At 36.2% G+C, this 21,118-nt stretch overlaps 1 protein-coding gene across 2 annotated transcripts in view; it reads right to left on the bottom strand.

Moving 5' to 3' along the window:
* LOC102682847 (solute carrier family 23 member 2) overlaps window positions 1-8,802 on the bottom strand; it is a 57,683-nt gene extending 48,881 nt beyond the window's left edge. The window contains exons 1-2 of one of the 2 annotated variants that reach the window (XM_015352758.2): window positions 8,699-8,802; window positions 6,686-6,758 (exon numbers count right to left, since the gene is read on the bottom strand). In XM_015352758.2, the coding sequence (XP_015208244.1) occupies window positions 6,686-6,757 (72 nt within the window). In that variant the 5' untranslated portion in view covers window position 6,758; window positions 8,699-8,802. Of the gene's footprint in view, window positions 1-6,685; window positions 6,870-8,698 lie in introns of those variants that run through there. The other variant, XM_015352757.2, reaches the window with a different exon arrangement.
* Between the last annotated feature and the right edge of the window lie 12,316 nt (window positions 8,803-21,118).

Below are 21,118 nucleotides of genomic sequence, written 5' to 3'. Positions count from 1 at the left end.
CCATCTTTCAGATGAGACGTAAAACCGAGGTCCTGACTCTCTGTGGTCATTAAAAATCCCAGGGCGTTTCTCGAAAAGAGTAGGGGTTTAACCCCAGTGTCCTGGCCAAATTTCCCATTGGGTCTTACCAATCATGGCCTCCTAATAATCCCTATTTATCGATTGGCTTCATTACTCTGCTCTCCTCCCCACTGATAGCTGATGTGTGGTGAGCGTTCTGGCACACTATGGCTCCTGTCGCATCAACCAGGTGGATGCTGCACATTGGTGGTGGTGGAGGGGAGTCCCTGTTACCTGTAAAGTGATTTGAGTGGACTGTCCAGAAAAGCGCTATATAAGTGTAAGCTATTATTATTATCATTATTATTAAAAGTCAAACTGTTTCCTTTTCTGAAAGATAGCTAAGAGATGGGTAATAAACATGGAAACTGATGTTGACTGTATTGACAAGTTTCAGTGTGATGTACGATTAAATAAGTACAGGTTGTGCAGCAGATATTTCACCCCAGAAATGTTTGAACATAATCTGCATGCTGAGGTAACATGTAAGTATTTGTCAGCAAAACCTTTTTGAAATGTAATTTAGTATAGTGTTATAAATTTAGTATAACACAACCACCAATGTAAATGACAGAGCGCTTTTGCAAAGCTGAAAGTAAATGTGTATGTTAATTGGTTGGCAGGTTGCTCTTTTTTTGCAATACTAAGATAAAGTTTCTAAAACCACGTCACCTCCTATGTGTTAGTTCCATGATAATATCTAAAATAAATTTAGTAGCGAAATTCAGTTGGTCCAAAGCATTTTTTACGATGTAATAAGGATGCTTTTGCATCACCAGATGTTTTGTTGCCTCGTTCAATGACAATGACAATGATGGCAATATGGCACTATGCATAATGAGGTTTTACACATTAACATGTACTTGGTAGTTTTATTAGGGTTTGAAATGCACTTATCATTACCAATTCATTATAATGCCAAAATGTAAAAATAGCATTTCAGTTCCCCTTTAAGTATTCTGGGTTCTGGTGACATTTGACATTGCTGAATGTCTATCACTGTGTACAATACCTGTAAACAAACTGTCCTGTAACCTCCATTTTGGAAGAAATAAATGGAGACTAAGTATTTTATTTGCTGGGTTGTATGTGTCTTACTTGAACTTCTAGTACAATGAAGGTAAAGTGCCAAAGGCCTTGCACACCACCTAGACACTAAACAGACAGATACTGTACCAACTAAAAATGCAAATGGGTTGCATTTTTCAAATGTAAACTGAAAGAATTGAAAAAAACAAACAACTAATGCAGTTCAACACAAGTATTGAATCTTACAATTATGCTTTACAGGCATATTACCTTGTTAGTTTTAGAGTGGCTAAAAAACTAATGTCACACACAGTTGCAGAAAAGTTATGTTTATCAGTTGTGAAAGACAAAATAAGTTGCATGATTGGAGAAAAGCAAGCTAAAAAGTTGGATATGATCCCCCTTTTTGAGACTACTGCATTATAGCACATCACAGTAGGATGATTAAAAACACTCTTTCCTAATTAGCTAATTGCATCAAAAAAGTTAGTTTTACACACTGAAAATAGAAGAATGTTGCAAATTGTTTGGTTTACGCTTGTTACGTACTTGCAGTTACAGTGTGCAAAGATTTTGTTTTTGTTTTGTTGGCCCTTTTCCAACCCTTAAACAAGGGGAACATATTTTTAATTGAATTCCCATTTTCACAAAAGCCAATGGAATTGGCCAGAAATTCTATGTGGCAATTTGTACTGACAGGGCTGTCAGGGTGACGCCATCACAGTGTTCAGCATGCAAAACAAAAGTTGAAACTATGACCAACAAAATTGTGAAACTGTGTCCAACAAAATTTCCTCCAGTGCTTTTCAACACTGGCAGAATTCACTGCAACAAAAAAGGAATCTTAAATAGGCACATGAAATGCCTAATGGAATATCGCAGTTACCTCAGACAGCAGCTGCTAGCCTTTTGCTAACCTTGATTCCAAAACGCAGGCCCACACATTGCATTAGTAGGTAAGATATTATTTTTATTATTATTAATTGAGGTGGTAGTATAAGTAGTAGTTATGGGTGATACCTGTTCCAACAGAATAGTTGTACAGTAGTTGTAATTGCTGCCAAATATGCTTCCAGCAAGGACTAATTCAGGAAGGTGTGTTATGAGTTATGAAATTTCAGTTTTGCATTTTTAATGTATAGTGTTTTTCCTAATAAAAATATTTAAATGTGAAGTATGACATACAAGAGGGAAAAAATCGTAATAAGAATGCACAGAACTCTGAAGTACGGAAACAACAAAATGCAAAAAACGTCCAGAGGGGATGGTGGTTAAATTAATTATGTAGATAAACATTTCACAGGGAGTCTTCTAAGAATCCATAAAGCGGTTATTACATGAGTAGCATGACAAAACGTTGTTATGATAAAATGTGGTCACATCAGGATGAATTCAAAAGAATGGCAGCAAGTAAGATCAAAGACTTGATCAAACCAGTAATGTTGAGTCAGGCAGTCATCAATTACTACTGTACAGGTGAAGTTCTGCGACAGCTAGACACACTTGTTCAGACCAACACAGTCCTCCCAATCAACACAACAATTAGCATATCATTCTATACCATCAATTTCCCTTTGGGATCAATAAAGTCTTATCTATCTATAGATTAACACCACACCATCAGGTTGGAACACAAAACCTGCTCCATCCCTAGAGTTGAATTTGGCTTCACTGCTAAGTCTACCTCTGGTGACTCAGTCTCCAAACTCATCATTTAGGACTTACACAATACCCAAAGTCACTCAAGTGTATTATGATTAATCATACATTATCAATTAATTATGATGACAGAAATAGACACTGCAAATTATACCGATTTTTGACAGTATTACAGTATTTTTGACAGTGCTATTGTTCAGTACAGTATATATTCCTTTTGTAACAATTCAGTTGTTTTTTTCAGATACATTGTTAGCAGTATACAATACCAAAAAAATAAAGAAAATGTCAAAAACTGAAACAAGTTATACTGTTTATCCTGGTCACTATCTAAACAAAAACTCTCTGAAATTTAAAATTTAGAAATGCAAAAGTGTTCAATATTAAAGTGAAAAATACAGAAGAACTGTACAACAGTTTAGCAGGTAAGTCTTTGGACGGTTTGCAGGTTCAGATACCTGCTACAGACACTGGTCTTGTACCCATGGGTGAGATGCTTTACCCCAGTTGTGTCAGCCCACTCAGGTTTTAATTTCAGCATGTTATGGATTTTGTCATAACTGTGTCAGCCTTTCATGATGGTTCCATTAGTGGCAAAATGAATGATTCGATCATTTATAAATGTGCCTTTTTATACTAAATTAAGAACCAGTGTATAATCTGTGTTGGACTGGCATCCTGTCCTGAGTGTAGCACTGCCTTAAACCACCTTATGTACAGTACCTGTGAGGTTCTCATCTTATGTAGCAGGTGGTTACTGAAAATGGATGAATGAATGTGAACATATTATCGGAATATTTTGACTATTGCTACCATAACATAATCTAAATTCCTAATTGAACCAGCAGTTTGTGTTTGGTCACATGTAAAATAATTCTCACTGCAATTAAATGTTTTAAAACAGTTATGCATCAGCTCCTGTGTGTTTTTAAAGGTGCCCAATCAGACATGCAAGTGATGCTGTTTTGCAGAATATTAATGGCTCATAGTCTAGAGGCAAAACCTAAATTTCACATGAATAAATTAAAATGGAATTCAGCTGGGAAGTGTAACAAATATTTTTTCATTTTGATTCTTTTGGATTCAAATTCATTTGAAAGATCTGTTGATCTGTTGAAACTGTACCACTGTTTTGTGAATCAATGCTGCCATCTACTGTCTTGTTCTACATGATTAGATAGAATGAACCTGATATTTCCAGAGCAAAATGCAAATGTACCTGATTTGATTTTAAAGATTGATTCTTAAGTCTGTTTCTGAACACAATTTATGCTGTGTTGTAAGTTTGAGAAAAAAAATCTCAGTTTTGTAACTATCTTTTATCATTTTCATACTTAAGGATTTTGAAATAGAATTAAATAACACTGTATGTTCAAACCCACCAAAGCATGCAAGAAAGATTTTTTTCTGATTAATGTATTATGCAGAAACTGTTTATATGATTAAGATTTGTATGACACACTGTGGTTTTAATGCCAGGACCTACTGATGGTGAATCACTTTTTATTTTATTATTTTTGTTTTGTACTTGGTGTGGAAGATTGCATAAACTGCTTTACAATTGTAGGTTTCATCTTTATTTTTTTCCACTGAATAACTATTACATTGTGATGAACTTTGTAAACAACAGCTACAAGACTGTGCCTAACACAACATACATGAAGGCCTGCTGGATAAAGAACCTTAATTATGTGTATTTTAAGCAACTCAATAGTTACTTTTTTGTGATTATTGGTGTCATTCTTTATTGGTTCTTTACAAATATCTACTTTTAACACTTATTATTCCATCCCTGAATATCCATCATTGGATAAAGGTTTAGAAAATGGTTGGTCTTATTAGTAAAAAAATATACTGTACGTGCCAGATACATGCAAAAATCAGGGATCCTGATCCAGGGATATTGATCCTGGAGAGCTCCAATCCAGTGAATTTTTATAGATCACACTAAACCTCCTGTTTCCGTTAAATGTGGCCAACTCCAGTCCTTGAGAGCTGGAGGATTTTTTCACTTGTTTACCAAATGATTTAACAAAATACCTGTTTATATAATTACAATTAAATTGTTTTCTTTAGTTTCTTTTCAATATATATTTCAAAAAGTGAATATATTGGTTTGTTTGAATAGTGTTTCAACAAAACACCAAGCTCAAGTCATGTGATTTAAGAAAAATACCAGGTATTAAATAAATGTCAGTGTCTTGTATTTCAATTAAGTTTAAATTTCCCAAATGAACCCATTAAGAGTATAAATAGCCACTCAAAAAGATGTTTGTAATTAAGACAAAAACAGTGAAAGATACAATAATGGCCCACTTGAGTAATGATGATTGCTTAGTTGCTATCGGCTACATTTAAGGTGGCCTGTCTTTGAGAGCTAATAAGAGAACAAGGTATTCCGTTGCAACAGTCTGCAGACTAGGAAACTGGCTCTGTTAGTGACTTACTGATACAAAGAATAGTGAAAAGGTTAGGTGACTTGTGGAAGTACAAACAATTGAAGTGAAATGTAGAAGGAAAAGGACCCTGCAGGCTTCCAAAAGAAAGGAAACAATGAGAAACAGCTAGTTTCCTGGAGGAAATCTGAAACATATGGTAGGATCAGAGCACTTAAGGCATGAAAACTATAGTGACCTGCTGGCAGTGTTGGCATAAGAGTGGAGTGTGTGTCAGCAGTTGCCACACTTCGTTTCTGAGATCCGACGAAATCGGGCTAAATAACACTTTAGTCTGATTTTAGTAAGAATCTCTTTTAGTACGAGTAGGCTTGTTAACCCTGGCATCCTTGTTTAATTCTGCAGGGTTTTCATAATATGACCTACCTCATTTCTCCTGTATTTCAACTTCTGAGAAATTTCTAACTCTGCTCAACAAATGCAAGACATTATTGATATTTCTTGCATTATTGACATTTTGTAACTGTACTGAACATCTACAGTATATACACTAAAACCTTTCATGATGTTTTGATCTGTAGTTTTGCTCACATTCTCTAATTTTATTTTTGATGTCTAAATTATCTGATTAAGTTCATTAAGTCTTTAAGTTCATATGACAGAATGATAGTGATAGTATGATAAGAATGAATTGCTAACTCCTTACCATTCTCAAGTGGAATCTTTCTCATTCTGCACAGTTAACACAAGTAACATTAGATATGGACTTTAAGATTTATATATAACTACTGTTAGTATACATAATAACTGTTAAGAATGCATAACATTTTTAATTTCCTCTTCAAATATAAGCATGTTAATAACTGACACAAGAGAGTTAATTGGAGTTTTTAAAATGTTGGTTAAAATATTACCACATTGCATGTTTTTTATTAGAATGATCACATTCCATAGTCATTTTCAAAATTTTCAAAATCCTAAAGGCTTTAACAGTCCATTCCATTCATTTACTTGGTGGATGCTAGTCTTAAATAACAAATGGGTCACACAAAAATAATGGATATCGTACAAAGTTCTCATACGAATCTTGTGACACTTCCTTTTAAACTGATTGCATGGTGTCAAAATTAGTTTACTATGCCTTTTAATTTCATAGATGTTATGCAGTTTCTAAACATTTACAAATTTAACATACATAAATAGCACATCTTTCTAATTTATTAAACATAAACACTACTTTGTTTTCATGAACTTATGAAATTTCTGAATAGCTAAAACTTAGCTTATCGTTAGTTAGGAATTCATTTGACATTTTTTTAATATCTCTACAATATCAAAACAAATGTAACTGGAATCATTGCCAGTTTGACATGCAGGGTTAGTGTGTCAAAAAAAAGTCAAAAGTCCACCTTTAGTATTGTGTTGTGCAAAAATAAAGATTGATTGCACCCAAGAAATATTGCAAAATCAACCATCCACTCAAATATAGTGTAAATGCAATCTAAAAAATAACACAGATTATATAAAAATATTAAACATACCTCAAATGCTGTGTTAATCATGCCAATATTTCTCATTACAATTTCCTCTCCTTGGATTTGTGGTGAATGCATCCTTTAAATATATAAGAAACAGTATTTAATTTCGAGATCTACAGTAAATACAGTACTAGCCTAGGAATCACTTTTAACGTTCTAGCTCACAACCACAACAGGGTCCAGTAGGTTCCAACATGAACTTTGGATTTAACTGAAGGCACTTCTTGTCATCAAGAGTTACTTATTACTGCTGGCAGCTGTTTCTGGAGTAATTGTGTGTGCCTTTTGTTTTGTTGTTTTCTTCTGTTTAGCATCATGTGTCTCAACAATCTTTTTCTCCCTGGAGCAGACGTCAAGTGATCACCATTCAGCAAATAATAACAAAGACTGATGTGAGGTGTTTAATTTGGTGCTTAAGAATTATCCAGGCATTATAGCTGTAGACTCACATGGTAAATATTAAAGCTGAATAAATAAGAATGCACAGAAAGTCACTCATTCATTCATGTATTCATTTTAATAGTATCTTAATCCTGTTATGAACTTACAAAATTCCTGAATTTTAATTAGGAATTACATGCAGTACAGTATTTTGTTTCTCATTCACTTGAATAACAGAACCAAGACAACAACAGAACAAAATTTACTTCTCTTAAATAAATATTTCTGCCTTCTACTATAATTTAATATTTTGACAAGTATTCAAAACACTCTTAAGCAGGACGTGAATGAGCTGCTTTTCATATTACATGATTTTGCCAGGGAAGATTAAAACATTTAGTACTGAGGAACATATAAATTCATTATTGGAGGCATAATTGGATTGTTCAATCCAACAGAAGCTGTGAGTAATAACTCAATTTAACTTAGATACACAGTTACAGTATATTTTACAGTGGTTTACTATTATAAATGGGGGCTAAGAAAATGGTGAAAATGAGAATTTGACTGAGAAGTTTAGTCAATTAGTAAAACAAATGTTTGTAACTTCCAACTTGAAAGTGCTTTTTCCAGAATATGCCCGAGTAGTAGGTATAATTAGAGGCATTTGAATTCTTTGTTCTCTGGCACAGCTTTGTCGAGAGAAGCAATAATCCAGGCACGCTTGGTTAAACAAATATTTATTATAATGACATGACACCAACTACTAAACAAACAACAAAACATAAAACACACACATTACTCTATGTACATTATTTATAAACTAGGCATTTCAGAGGCCTAACATTCTGGTCACCCAGAAAACTCCAGACTGTTACTCAGCATTAAACTTTTAATTCCTACAGCAGACACCTATAAGATAACCTGCCTTCTAACTAAATACAGTGCAACCTGCAGTTAAATGTCCCTCACAGCACCACAGATGCCACAAAATAAATAGGAGTCTATATCCTTATCCATAAAAATGCAGCCTAAGCAGGAAATGTTACATCCCACATCCCTCCTCTAGAGAGCGCTCCTACACTTTTCTGTCATGATTAGGTTCCATAATTTCCCAGTGTGTCTCGTTTGTGTTCTGGTTTAAAAGCCTAGTGTCTTCGACTCAGCATCTGGAAGACGGACACCCGGAAGCCCGCCTACTAGGGGGTTCAGGACTGACCCAACGTTCTGACCATCTGGGTCTGGGGCTCGGAGTTCCTGGCCTCATTATCCTTTTAACCTCCATGTTCCTGATCATGTTCCCCCTTCCCGGAGATTTTAATTGTCTGCGTTTTGGATGGACCTCCCGGTTTTGGATTATCGACTGCGCCCTGGTTTCCCTCTTTGGACTGTGTTGGATGTGTTTGCCTGTGCCATGCCCCCCTGTCTGTCATCCTGTCCTATTCCTCTGATGTCCTACTCCACTCACTTTCAGATTATACCGTCTGCATAGGGTCCTAAACAACACATTTAGGAGTCAAAACCAGCTCCTTAACAGAAAAGACATTTCTAACTGAGGTATTTTTTACCCAAGAAACCCAAATTTCCCAAAAACACAGAATACCACGCTCTCTATATCAAGGTTCAAACACTTACTGTAGCTCCAGTCAGGTTTGGTTTGGAAGATCGTGAAGTTGGGGTTCTTCCTGGAACAAACTTCAAGTCCCAACTATTCCAGACTTGTCTCTCCTCTCTCTTCTCTACTTCTTTTTTCTTCTCCTTTGTGATCCTTGTGCAATCTAATATTGTGTTCTTCTGTACTGCTCTTTGACAATTATTAACCCACAAAGTACCTAGGTGTACTAAGGTAAACTTTAAAATTGTTTCTGCTCAAGGGAGCCCCCAGATATCGACAAAATTCCTCTCTGCTTTGAAGCTAAGAAGTGTTTACTTTTCCAAGTGTCACAACCATTATCTAAAATCTAAGAGACATTTCATAGTCACCTACAGTAAAGCTGTAACAATACTAATGAATATTAATGAATGTATATGTGAAACAAACCATCTTTATAGGAGAAACCTTCATTGTGTTGCAATAGGATGTGTAATAATTACTGTAATTAACATATTTGGGATATTTTATTCAGGTGTAGAAAATCCATTAACAAAATTAGCTCAAACAAATCATTTAGACCCAATAAGCAAATTGGGACTGTTGGGTACACAGTAAATGAAAGTGTTCTTGGGATAATTATAGAAAATTATCCTCTTTGCAAAATAATCTCTACACCAGCTGTTTAATCTATATATATTTTTTTGGATATTTTACATACTAAATACAAATATTTATTAGCTGCTCAAATTTTTGTGTATTTAATTTTCAGAAGGTAACAATATGTTCTAGGAAAATGGGGAAATACAGAACAGAAGGCAACATGGACAACATACAACTTAAAAAAGACTGTTGTGATGTCACCCATACTATTTGAACAAAATGTTACATACACTATGTCTTAGCAGTTAATAGCTATCTAATGTTATGCTGAATCCACTAGATGGCGTTGCCTCTTAGAGAGCAGTGTCTCTTAGTTCCTGTCAGTTAATTACAGCATTCTGAGCATGTGCAGTAGGGACTAGGATCAGTGTGTTACGTTTGGAAAAAACTGCAAGTGCTGCAGAGAAAGTTGTATTACTTTGTTGTTTTCATATTTACACCCTAAATGAGGTCTCAAACCAAAAGTATTAATGAGTATAAAGGAGTATCGTAGGGGATTAAGACAAGATGAGTAAGATAAATATTGGATTTTTGCAGATTTTAACCGAGTGGACTGAGGCAGTAGCCAGTTTCTAGACATCTACTCGGGTAAGAAAATCTGTTCACTGTTTCCAAACCAACAAAACAGATCAGATACCATACTTACCTGGAAATAAAGAATATATGTGTGTCCTGTGCTGGTTAATATTTGCCAGGTTACACAATTGTGGTACCAGAAGTAGGGTTTCCTATAGTCTGGTGGTTTTGATAGTAATCTGACTCTTAGAGTAAGGCAGCGAAGTGAATACAATATGGTAGTGGGTGAAGACAGATGTCCAAGGAGTCTGATAACGGACAGAGAAGACTGGTTCCAGAGACTCAGTGACCAATGTACCGGGCCCCAGACTACACCAACAACCAGAGTGGAAGATGTCTCCTTACCTCTTCAGACTCATCCGCTGAACCGTGGTATTCAAAAGCTATGTAAAGTTTGGATATTTGCACAGAGACTGTGCTTGTGAACAGTTCCCAAAATGTCAGATGACGAGAGGGATGATAGTGCAACAGTTGATGGTCTTGTAGTTATGAGGAATGATGATGGTGACAACCTTCATTAATTGAGGTCTCAAGTAGAAGAACTAGCTAGAAAACATGACCAAGCCATGGCCACTATTGCTCCACTAGGTCCTGAACCAAAAACGTTCACATGTGTATTTACCCAGAGAAGGTAATGTGCAGCCTTTTAGTGCTGATATAACTATAAATGGTCACTCTTGATGAGTTGACTGTAGAAGATGAATAAGTAATCAGAGCCATAGAACAGACCCCTGCCGATCAGTATGACCTTTTGTTATAATTGTTGAAGGGTTCAGCCTTAGAGGAAGTATGTTTACGTACGGGTGGCAAATCTAGACAGACCAATGATATATTCAGTTAGCTCAGACATGCTTTCATAGAGAAGTGCAGTGTTTCCCAACTATTACAAGCCTTCTATGGCTGTAAGAAAAGGGAGGGGGAAGATCTTCATGATTACTCTCGCATGCTCAGTGCTGTGTTAAAGGTATCACCTAATGCAGTGTTGGATGAGAAGTGAGCTACTGTATCTGAGATCAGTTCAACCAACAAAACAGATCAGATACCATACTTACCTGGAAATAAAGCACCCCAAATATATATTTGTGTCCTGTGCTGGTTATTCTTTTCCAGGCTACACATACTGTATGAAGTGAGAGAGGGAAAGCATTAAAATAATTGTTCTGTCCCTGACAAGCTCTACAAGTACTGAAGCCTTGACCATCCACCATTAGCTCTATTGAGTTGGTCATACTTTATAATCCAGATGTGAGACTCCAGGCTCCCAAAGAAACGTAGGCAAGGGAATCACAAAACAGTAGGTTAGAAGGTTAAAAACTACAGATATCTCTATCTACACCCCTGAAGAACAAAAAAAAAAACACACACTTTGGAAAAAAATCTCGCCATACAGACACTGGTGTATTTATTTCTGAAATCATGCATATCACTATTCTTGTACAATGACAGGGACTATTCAACTAATTGTGTGGTTTAAGATTAATTTAAGCACCTAAATTAAGAGTTGCCACAGCAATAGATTTGAATACATATTCATTCATGAAATTTCAATTTTTCTTTCATATTAAATATTGCTTAATTCCTTGTTTTTGCGGTAAATGTGTGTAATAGGATGCTTACAGTAAATAACAACTTTTGATTGCTACTTCAAAGTGTGAAAACTGCAAGAATCTGAACACTTTTGCAAGAAAGTGGATATGTATTTAATTTTTGTCAATTTATAAGATTATGAAGCTGGCATTTCTGAATATAAGAAAAGTTACAAATGAGATGTGTTTTTTTAACCTTTTTGGCCCATTGAGAAATTCGTAGCTTATTGATCTAATCACATCCAGCTATTTGTTTTGCAAAAATATTTTATGTGGTGAATATTGTTTATCTTTTTGCTTTTTTCAAATACAGGTTTGCATTTATATAATACTAAATGCAAAAACTAATGCAACAGATTCATGCACTCAAACTCAAAACACCAAAAAGCAAGAGATGTATTTGAAGTCAGTACCTGAGAGTTCAATATAGACAAAGAGACTTTTAGAGCATGAGCTAGGCTGGTTAATGGAACTGCCACTATAGCGATTTGTTCAATGTACTGTATGCACGTTATGCTGGTAAATGGTTATTTTTCTTTTCAGCTGACAGAAAATGTACATAATAAATTAATAAACTTATACCTGAATACTTTTATTCCTAACAAACTGAAGGAATGCTTGGGACACTTGAGAAACCAAAATGATAGTTTTAATATCAATACAATCAAAGATTGTACAGCTCCCAGGTGAAAATCTACCTGTATATATTTTAAATTTTATAATTAAAAAATAAAAATAGACATAGTGGCTTTAAAATTAGTATTTAAAAACAAATATTGTAAATATTGTATATGTAAAAAAAACTCAATTGTGATTTTACTTTAATGGCATCTTTAAATTCCCTTCCTTTTCTGAACATCCTGGAGATTGGTCTGGTTGGTCTGGAGAGTCATTCATGATATTACTTTATTAATATTATTGTAATATTTAACATATGGTAATATATCAAATTAAATGAAATGTGAATATAGATTACATATTAATTTATTATTAGATAAAGTCATAAAGTATACATATAATTTACTATTTTATTTATAGAGAAGGAGTCCTTATTTGTTCAAAATAAAACTTATGCCCTGATCAGGAATCAAACCTTGGAGCTTCCTTGTGATAGGCGAGCACTTTACTACTGTACCAAAATGTCACTCTGATTGGCAAGCAACATTAAAATGAGCCTTTAATTTTCCATTACCAAAATAAAGGCAGCAAAATTTAATTAACATGTCAAAACTTTACTACAATAACTACAAATGAATTAGATAAAGTATTCAATGCAGATGTTTATGACTAAAGTCAAATAGGCTACCACTAACAGCTATATAAATATATTCTATTTATCCATATCTGAATATCATTAATGATGTTCAGAAACTTATTTTTATTTTCAGCGAACAAAATGTCCCTTTAGTTACATGATTACATGCCTGAGTTTAATTCTTGGACCCTGCCGATCCCCTTTGGAATATTCTTTCTCCAATATTATGGTTTAAATTAATCTTATGTTTTCACTAACATCGATCACAACACAAGTGCCACCTACTGTATCAATCATCTTTGGTCAGTGAATCACACAGCTGAACTACAACGCACTGTGCCTGAACACGTCTAATGCAGTAATGAGTATTTCCATGTGTTCTGAGGGGCTGCATCTGTATGCCAGACCTAAACATGGAATCAGTAATCATAAAGACTTTGAAGTGAATGTCTGTTACAGGTTTAACACATGACAGCATGCTTATATTATATGTGAGTGCATTGCCTGTTTGTTAAAGAAGAGTCAGGATTACTATAATACAGTAGTTAGAAATTCACAGTGATGTTGAAAGGGCTATTTAGCAGGTTGCAAAATACAGTACTTGTAGTACTATACAATAAATACAGTTCTTTAATATTCGAAATGGAGGTAAAAACAGAGAGGGACTTTAAGAGCTGTAGCTGACGAATTGGATGTGTATCCACCCAGTTCTTTGTCAACTTTTACTTGTGACAAAACATAAGAAAAGATTTGTTTTTCGGCCATCATATGGTTAGGGATCAGAACTTTCAGCAATAAAAGTATAAACCTGCTTTAATGCACAAGGGCATATCTTTTTTTGTGTGTCTTGTATTTACTGGACAAATATAAATGATACAGTAAATAACAGTTTCCCTGGAGTGGAAGAGTGTTCCATCTATCACTAACTGACCTGTGGGTACTGGAAGAGAAGAATCAATATCTTTTTGGTTCCATCTTGCAAGCAAATATGTTGGGAATGTAACACCTGCAGTGAGTTCTTGCGGCTCATATTTTGTGCTTTCATAAAACATGAAAGTCATGTTAAATAATTTTGTGATTATTGTCTAATTATTAGTAATAATAATTAATCATCTAATATATACAGTCGATGTTCATAAATCCTGCATTGCACTCTCACAAAAGTAAGATATTCCCATGTTTTTGGTTGATCTCTGTCTCATTATTTAATGCTACATTTATTTTCTCTGTATGGTTTCATCTCGGTGCACTTCTGGAAAAAAAACAGAACAATATGAAAACATTGCAATCTAATGGAAATTTTAATTGTGAACTAAGAAAAAGTGTCAACTAACAAATTATTATGTGAAGAACTGGAATTTTTCAGATGTTCGTTCTTCTTTTACATCAGATTGGGTTTCTCTAGATGTCAATTAACTAATGATAAGCTCCAGGGTAGCATAAAAACCAGAAGACCCTAAAGTACAGATTGAAGAAAATTGGTTTGTGAGACAGATTAAAAACCGTTCTGGAAACATAGCCCTTCAGCAAACACCTTGACGTACAGCACACTATTATTCTAGCAGGCTCCCATTTAAGATGAAACAAATATTTCTGAGGCACTTCTAGCTGGAGCTCACACTGCCTGACATTTGGCAAAAAGGAAATATGCAATTTTCTTTTATATGGAATCTTCTGTTGTGTTATTTGTTACAAGCCTCTGTAATTGGATCCTGGACTTCTTGACGGAACGTCTGCAGGTGGTGAAGTTGGCCACAAAAGCTACAGTACAAACGAATGAGGGTAAAGAATTTCTTAACAGGACCTTCCAAAATTTTCTCAAACGTGAGAATATTGAACATTTTGTTACGGCCAGCGATCTGAAGGCTAGCGTGGTCGAGAGGTTTAACAGAACTATTAAAACAAAAATGTGGAGGTACCTGACACACAAAAACACCTTTCAATATATCGACGTCCTTTCAGATCTTATTTAAGCTTATAACCATTGTTACCACACGACTATTAAATGAACCCTGGCTTCTGTTACTTCCGACAACTCCGTTGAGGTGTGGAAAACGGTCTATGATGAACACTTTAAGAGAAAACCGTCAAAGTTTTCATTCAATGTGGGTGATTGCGTGCGGCTGTCCAAAATAAAGGGAGTGGTTGAGAAAAGATATGAACAGACATTCACAGATTTAATTTACATTGTCAAAGAGCGGACCCCGACTCTGAGACCCTATTACAAACTGCAGGACTACGCAAGCGACGACATTAAGGGCTCCTTCTATGCAGAAGAGCTACAGAAGATAAACCCCGCTGTTGAGAACGTCTACCGCATCCAAAAGATTTTAGCAGCCAGGGGTCATGGCAAAAACAAATAGTTTTTGGTAAAGTGGCGCGGCTGGAGCGATAAATTCAATAGTTGGGTAAAGGCTTCCGAGGTCCGAGACATATAGAGGAGGTGAAAAACGCTGAAACCCCAATGGTTTCTATGTGACGCTGGCCAGTAATTCATCCTCAAAGATGTTTCCAAAGAACACCAACGCGTGCTTCACAGAGCATCTGGCAAAGGCGATTGACCTGGACGGGGGCTGGGAAGTGGGCCTGGTCAAGCTGCACTATCTGCATACGCTAAACACTTTTGATGAAGACAAAGTTTTTCTGTTCGTCAGCGATGAGCTCAAGACTATATGGACATGTACCTTACCAAGAGGGTACTACAGCAACATCGAGCAGCTCTTGCATGAAATGAAACGGGCTGCTGAAAAATCCAAGTTAACGGCTGTAAGTCTTAAATACAACCCCATTAGCCGGTCGGAAAGGATTGTTAGTGATAAACGGTTTCTTATATAGGTGCATAACCGCCTAGCGAGGATGTTGGGTTTCAAATCGGGTGTCGGAAGTGTAAAATCACCGCACCCCGTCGATATGACTGGCGGATTTAATTCATGTACAGATGCAGCCATTCAAAATGCGCGGTAAAAACCCGCGGTACAGTAACCTACCCGCAGGGCACCGGAGGACACCGTGGTAAGTGATTGGCTGGCCAAAATGACCGACAGGGGCACTCGTGGTGCATTGGTTGGTAGTGAAAAGATTTAATCATTTAATGTCTTTACTGTGCACATTTTAATCCGCTTAGTTTTGAATATTTATATGGAATTTTACCACTAAAGGGAAATTTTAGTAGCTGAGCATAAAAAGAAGAGGAGCATAACGCATCTGAAGGTCATAAACGATATTAATTTAGGAACATAAACATTACTGTATGTACATAAACTGTACTGTGTATAGCTGGTCTTGATAGTTTAAAGAAAAAATACACACCAGTCTTCCATTTCTCCCTAAACATTTTAAGCATGAAAGTTTTATGAAACGGTACCCAAATATGTGATTGCTGTATAGAATGAATTTTAATTTTTAAAAATTATTTAACACGAAAATTAAGCTGTTTGCATCTTCAGCCTGAGAACAGTCACCCGTTGCTACCCAACGCAGAAACACAGCCACTAACTAGCAAAGAGAGGACATTAGCTAGCCAATATGATAAAGAAATAAATGATTAATAGTTGGGTAAAAAGTTTGTTTATTTCTTTTGCACATTTATTTGAACATTTCCATTGATTGTACAAGCACTTGGAAACTGTCCAATCCCTAGTTCATCTGGCATTTTCTTTTACGCTGCGGGCATTCTCCTGGTCTGTGTCTTCTAGGATATAATACCAGCGAACTCTTGTTTTTATGTCCACTATAACAGACAATCTCCTTTGCTTTTAACCGAGCGTTTAATAATTTCCTAAAATGAAAATTATTTACTTTATTTCCCTCACGGGATCAATAAAAGTATCTATCATCTTTCTAAACTATGGGACAGAATTCTGGGGTCTCCCCATACCAGAGATTATGGTAGGGCTTCAGAATGGTGTTTGGCTGACACCATCTGACACCCCTCTGATTGGAGAAAAAAGATGTGCTGGTTTGCTATACATACAGTACTGTACCAGGAAGAGGATTTCTTTCTGTTCGAAACGTGTATTTTAAAAGTTTAAGAAGTAAAAACCTTACAGCGTACACAGATTTCGTTATCTTTGTCTTATGCATAATAATGTTCACCGCTCTGTCTAGCAAATTAATAATAAACTTTATTTTATATAGCGTTTTAAACAAATAAGTAATTACATTGCTCATAAACCTAATCACTTGCTTTTTCTTTTTATTTAGGCTCAGATTTCAACTATAGATCGTATTATTAATAACCATAATAACAACCAACCAACAAAAACAACCATATAAACATAATACCAACCAAAAACATAGATAACGACCACAATACAAAATCAAATATATCAAACCATTATACTCTCGCAAATTCCTCCAATTATCATAATCCCGCCCCTTATGCAAACCCAAACCCTCCTCCCATCCCAGTTTATCCTCTTTATCATCCTCAAAATCCACTTCTATTTTCAACTTAAAGCATTACTGCTTACTGGGTTTTTGAGGGGGGGCGGAGGTGTCTTTTGCTTGAAATCTCGCCTGCTTCTACTTCACGAGTACAACCCCCTCTCTGCCGGAGTGCTGGCTGTGACGAATTAAACCGGTTTCACAGGTATTTTCAAAGTAGGAAGTACAGTGTTAAGTGGTAGCTAGGCTCCTCAATAGAATCGCTTTAACATGCTAATGCGTTGGTTTAACAGTCCGGGAGTGGCAAGCTTCCAATGTCAACTCGACTCGATTGGAAGACAATGAACGTATTTTAGCCCTAAATGAATTAATAGCAAACATGCTTTACGTAAAATACATTTTTCCAAGAAAGTTTATAATAATACGATCTATAGTTGAAATCTGAGCCTAAATATAAAGGAAAAGCATTTTCAGAGAGCAATCACGCTGTGTTTATGTAGAAAAAGCGATTAGGTTTATGAGCAATCTAATTACCTATTCGCTTAAAACGCTATATAAAATAAAGTTTATTTAGAGATGAATGATCAGTGTCGCAGTTTAAATAATTTTCGTAGGAGGGCTTGGACAGATTCCAAGTGCATTTTTGCAATTTACGTTGCAATTTAGAGCTTTCTGGCAAGAGGAGACACCCAAATTATAATGCAACATGCCACTGTTTGTGCATGAACAAAGTTATACTGCAATTTTCCTTAGATACGCGATTAAAAAAAAATGTTTTGGGAATCCCCGGCGGAACACACTCCATAAGAATCAGCGCTTTTATACAGTATATCGCTTTTAAACACATATATTTAAACACGTGTTTACGATTTAAATCAAAACGCGATTCAAATCAATATAAATGTTTATTTTGTAACGCATAGGTGACTATTCATTGTTATTTAAAAGACTTAAATTCGATCATGTTGTGATATTTAGAAATATAAATTTGTTTGGTGCGAGTGAGGTTTTATTTAATCTCTGACCAAGGGAAACGTTTTATTTTTTCAAAGAAATGTTTGTTAAAAAATAAAGTCATAGTTCCATGGGATTCAATCACAGACCATGTGACATGGGAGTCAGGAAACTAACACACAGCGCCACCAGATTTGACAACGCTATAAAAACGCTATAAAATAATGTGACTAGGCACAGAACAAGTTTACAGCACAGTACAATAATAAATGCTGACAATGACTTTAGAAGCATAAATTACCTTACACTCAATTTAAACACAAGCTGTCTTTAGCCCTCTAAGCTGGTTCATACAAAAATGTAGAGATCCAGGCTCAGAACACACAGCTTCATTAGCGAATACATATGCAGGACAACTAGAGAAGACATTTTACAGAGGATGGATTTTTAGAAACATCCCATCAGTGACATCACTAAAGTCAACTCCTAGGTACTGTAACTGTCGTGTGGATAGTTTCACAAGAATCAGACAAAGGTTTAAGCATCGCTTGTTCTAGATAAAACTGCAAAAAAACAAAACAACAACCCATAATGTACTTCTTTGCGGCTCTGTTTACCCAAATCATATATTCACAACGTGAAATCTAGAAAATAATATTACGTAACCAAAATCCACAATATGGAAACAGAACCTGTGTAATTGTTGATAGATGATGTACTCGTAACATTTTTACAAGACGAACTACAAGATTTAAAAAATGACTTGTATGTACTTGATATCTCTAATCAATCCACAGCCACATTGTCAAAAGCAGAGTCCCAGCACAACTAAAACGCATACCGTTTCGCGCTTCTTATTAGTTGCTCAAAAGTAATTTGACCGTATGAAATGCATAATATAAACCTAGAAACATATACGTGAGCAGTATTTACGCACTGTAGTATCGGTGTTAAGACATACCTCTCAAATACTGTAAATCAAGTTAAAAATATCTCAAGACCGATTCTGGTCATAAAGAAACTATGTTTCGTGTATGTTTTCTTTAAAGTACCGAGACCAGCCATATACTGTATGTTTATGTTCCAAAATTAATATCGTTTATGGCCTTCACACGCATTGCAGTATTCTTTTTATGCTCAGCTACTAAGATTTCCCTTCAGTGGTAAAATTAGATATTGTAACGCCCTCGCCTGGTGGTGAGGAGGAAGCGCCCCTAGGCGCTCGTAGTACCGCTGGGCATGCTGGGAGTGGTAGCCGGGAAGAGTCTGAGGGTCAGCACGATGACCAGCGGCTGACCCTACCTGTGTAAATAATGTCCTAGTAATTCTAGTGCCCTGTGTAGTCCTGTAAAAGTAGAGTGTGTTGTTAGGTAATTACCACCCTAAATGTGTGTACGTGTTCGTCAGTCTCCTCATGTGTGTGTAGATCCTGTGATTGGTTTTGGTGTGGTTGTTAAATAAAGTCAGTGCTTGGTTAATCGCGTCTCTTTAATTCTGAAAAAGAACCTGCAAACGCTACAATATGAATATTCAATACTTAAATGGGCACAGTTAAGACATTAAATATACATATACATACTCAAAATCAAAAGAATCGATTCTCAAAAATTACTGTACTTTGCATGATTGGAAACAAATGCGTGATTGCGAAATGCTGTGGTGTTACTTTTACAAAGACGGTCAATGAAAAAAAGAATGTTGACTAGGGCAATACTTTGAGTTTACACTTACAGCTTGTCCAAGGTCATTCATTATTAATACTATTAGTAATATCTTCGTTAAAGACTGATGGCCACAGCTCAAACATGAGAGGTTGAGCTTTATTAGCTCCACCTTGCGGAAATTCCGGATACTATTATTTTGCTTGTCGTATTATAGGAGAATTTACGGTAACTCGCGGTATTTACCGGTATCTTGCGGTAGACTGCGTACAGCGTACCGCAAAATAATGCGGTATCGCCCGCGCATTTTGAATGGCTGCATCTGTATATATACACCGATTTCATAGAACACCAGTTAATAGGCGACGTCTACGCACTGCTTTTGTGTTGTGTGCCCTTCAGAGGCGTGGATGAATTTGTCACAGTATTGTACGACAAACCCCATTACGTGCCGGTGAGCATCGATCATTTTAACAACATCACTATTGAAATAAAGACGGATCAAAACGAACATGTGTCATTTGCATTTGGAAAGGTCATCGTCAAGCTGCATTTCAGACCTGTGAAAGCGACAAACATCTAAAAGGATGACGGTCATCAAGAGCTACGGGGATCCTTCTTTGTATACGCACTACTACAAACAACAGGCTGGTTATGGATTACCAGGATTTTCAGGGCTACTGGTTCAGTACAGCGTGGGTATCGGGGGTATTTTCAGAACGCTATTTAGAAAAGCCGTGCCTTTTCTGAAACGCGGGTTTGAAATAGCTAAGCCGCATATGGCATCGGCGGCTAAAAACATCCCCAAAGACGTCGGCGGCAACGTTAAAAGTGCTGTCATATCTAAGGTGGCTCCACATCAGCAGTAAGGTTCGTGTCTAGCATACTTCCGCAGGGGTGTCAAGAGAAAAAGACAGACGTCATCATCTCACCGTCGGGGGCCAGCCCAGACAGTCAACTCATAAAAGCTTCAGGTTGACCAAGAAGGGCGTGACACACAGCAATCAACGAAACACGTAACGAGACATATTTTAAATATGGCTTTTGTTTACGGCGGGTCGGCAGAATGCGCCAAGTCACAGCGTCTATAGCCTGTACATACGAGGCTATTCTGTCGAAATTAACAAAATGAAATTCATCATGGTGCTCTGTTGCTCTAAAATTATTATAAGACCTGTTATAACTACGTATACGCTCCAGGAAAACTAAGGGGTCTCTATTAGCCCCTGCACTGCCACCAACGTGATTCAGATCGTTCAGCACAACCAGTTCTTGGTTTTCAAAGTTACCGACATCCTGTTCTGCTACAGCACCCTCGGGCATTAATTATTTTCTACCACTGCATTCTCATAGCATGGTTCGGGCGGCCCTTGGGAAATCTGA

This window comes from Lepisosteus oculatus, chromosome 7, assembly GCF_040954835.1.
Source record: "Lepisosteus oculatus isolate fLepOcu1 chromosome 7, fLepOcu1.hap2, whole genome shotgun sequence".
Taxonomy (NCBI): domain Eukaryota; kingdom Metazoa; phylum Chordata; class Actinopteri; order Semionotiformes; family Lepisosteidae; genus Lepisosteus; species Lepisosteus oculatus.
Note: the sequence above shows the minus strand (reverse complement) of the source record. Positions and strands in the feature narration are given on the sequence as shown.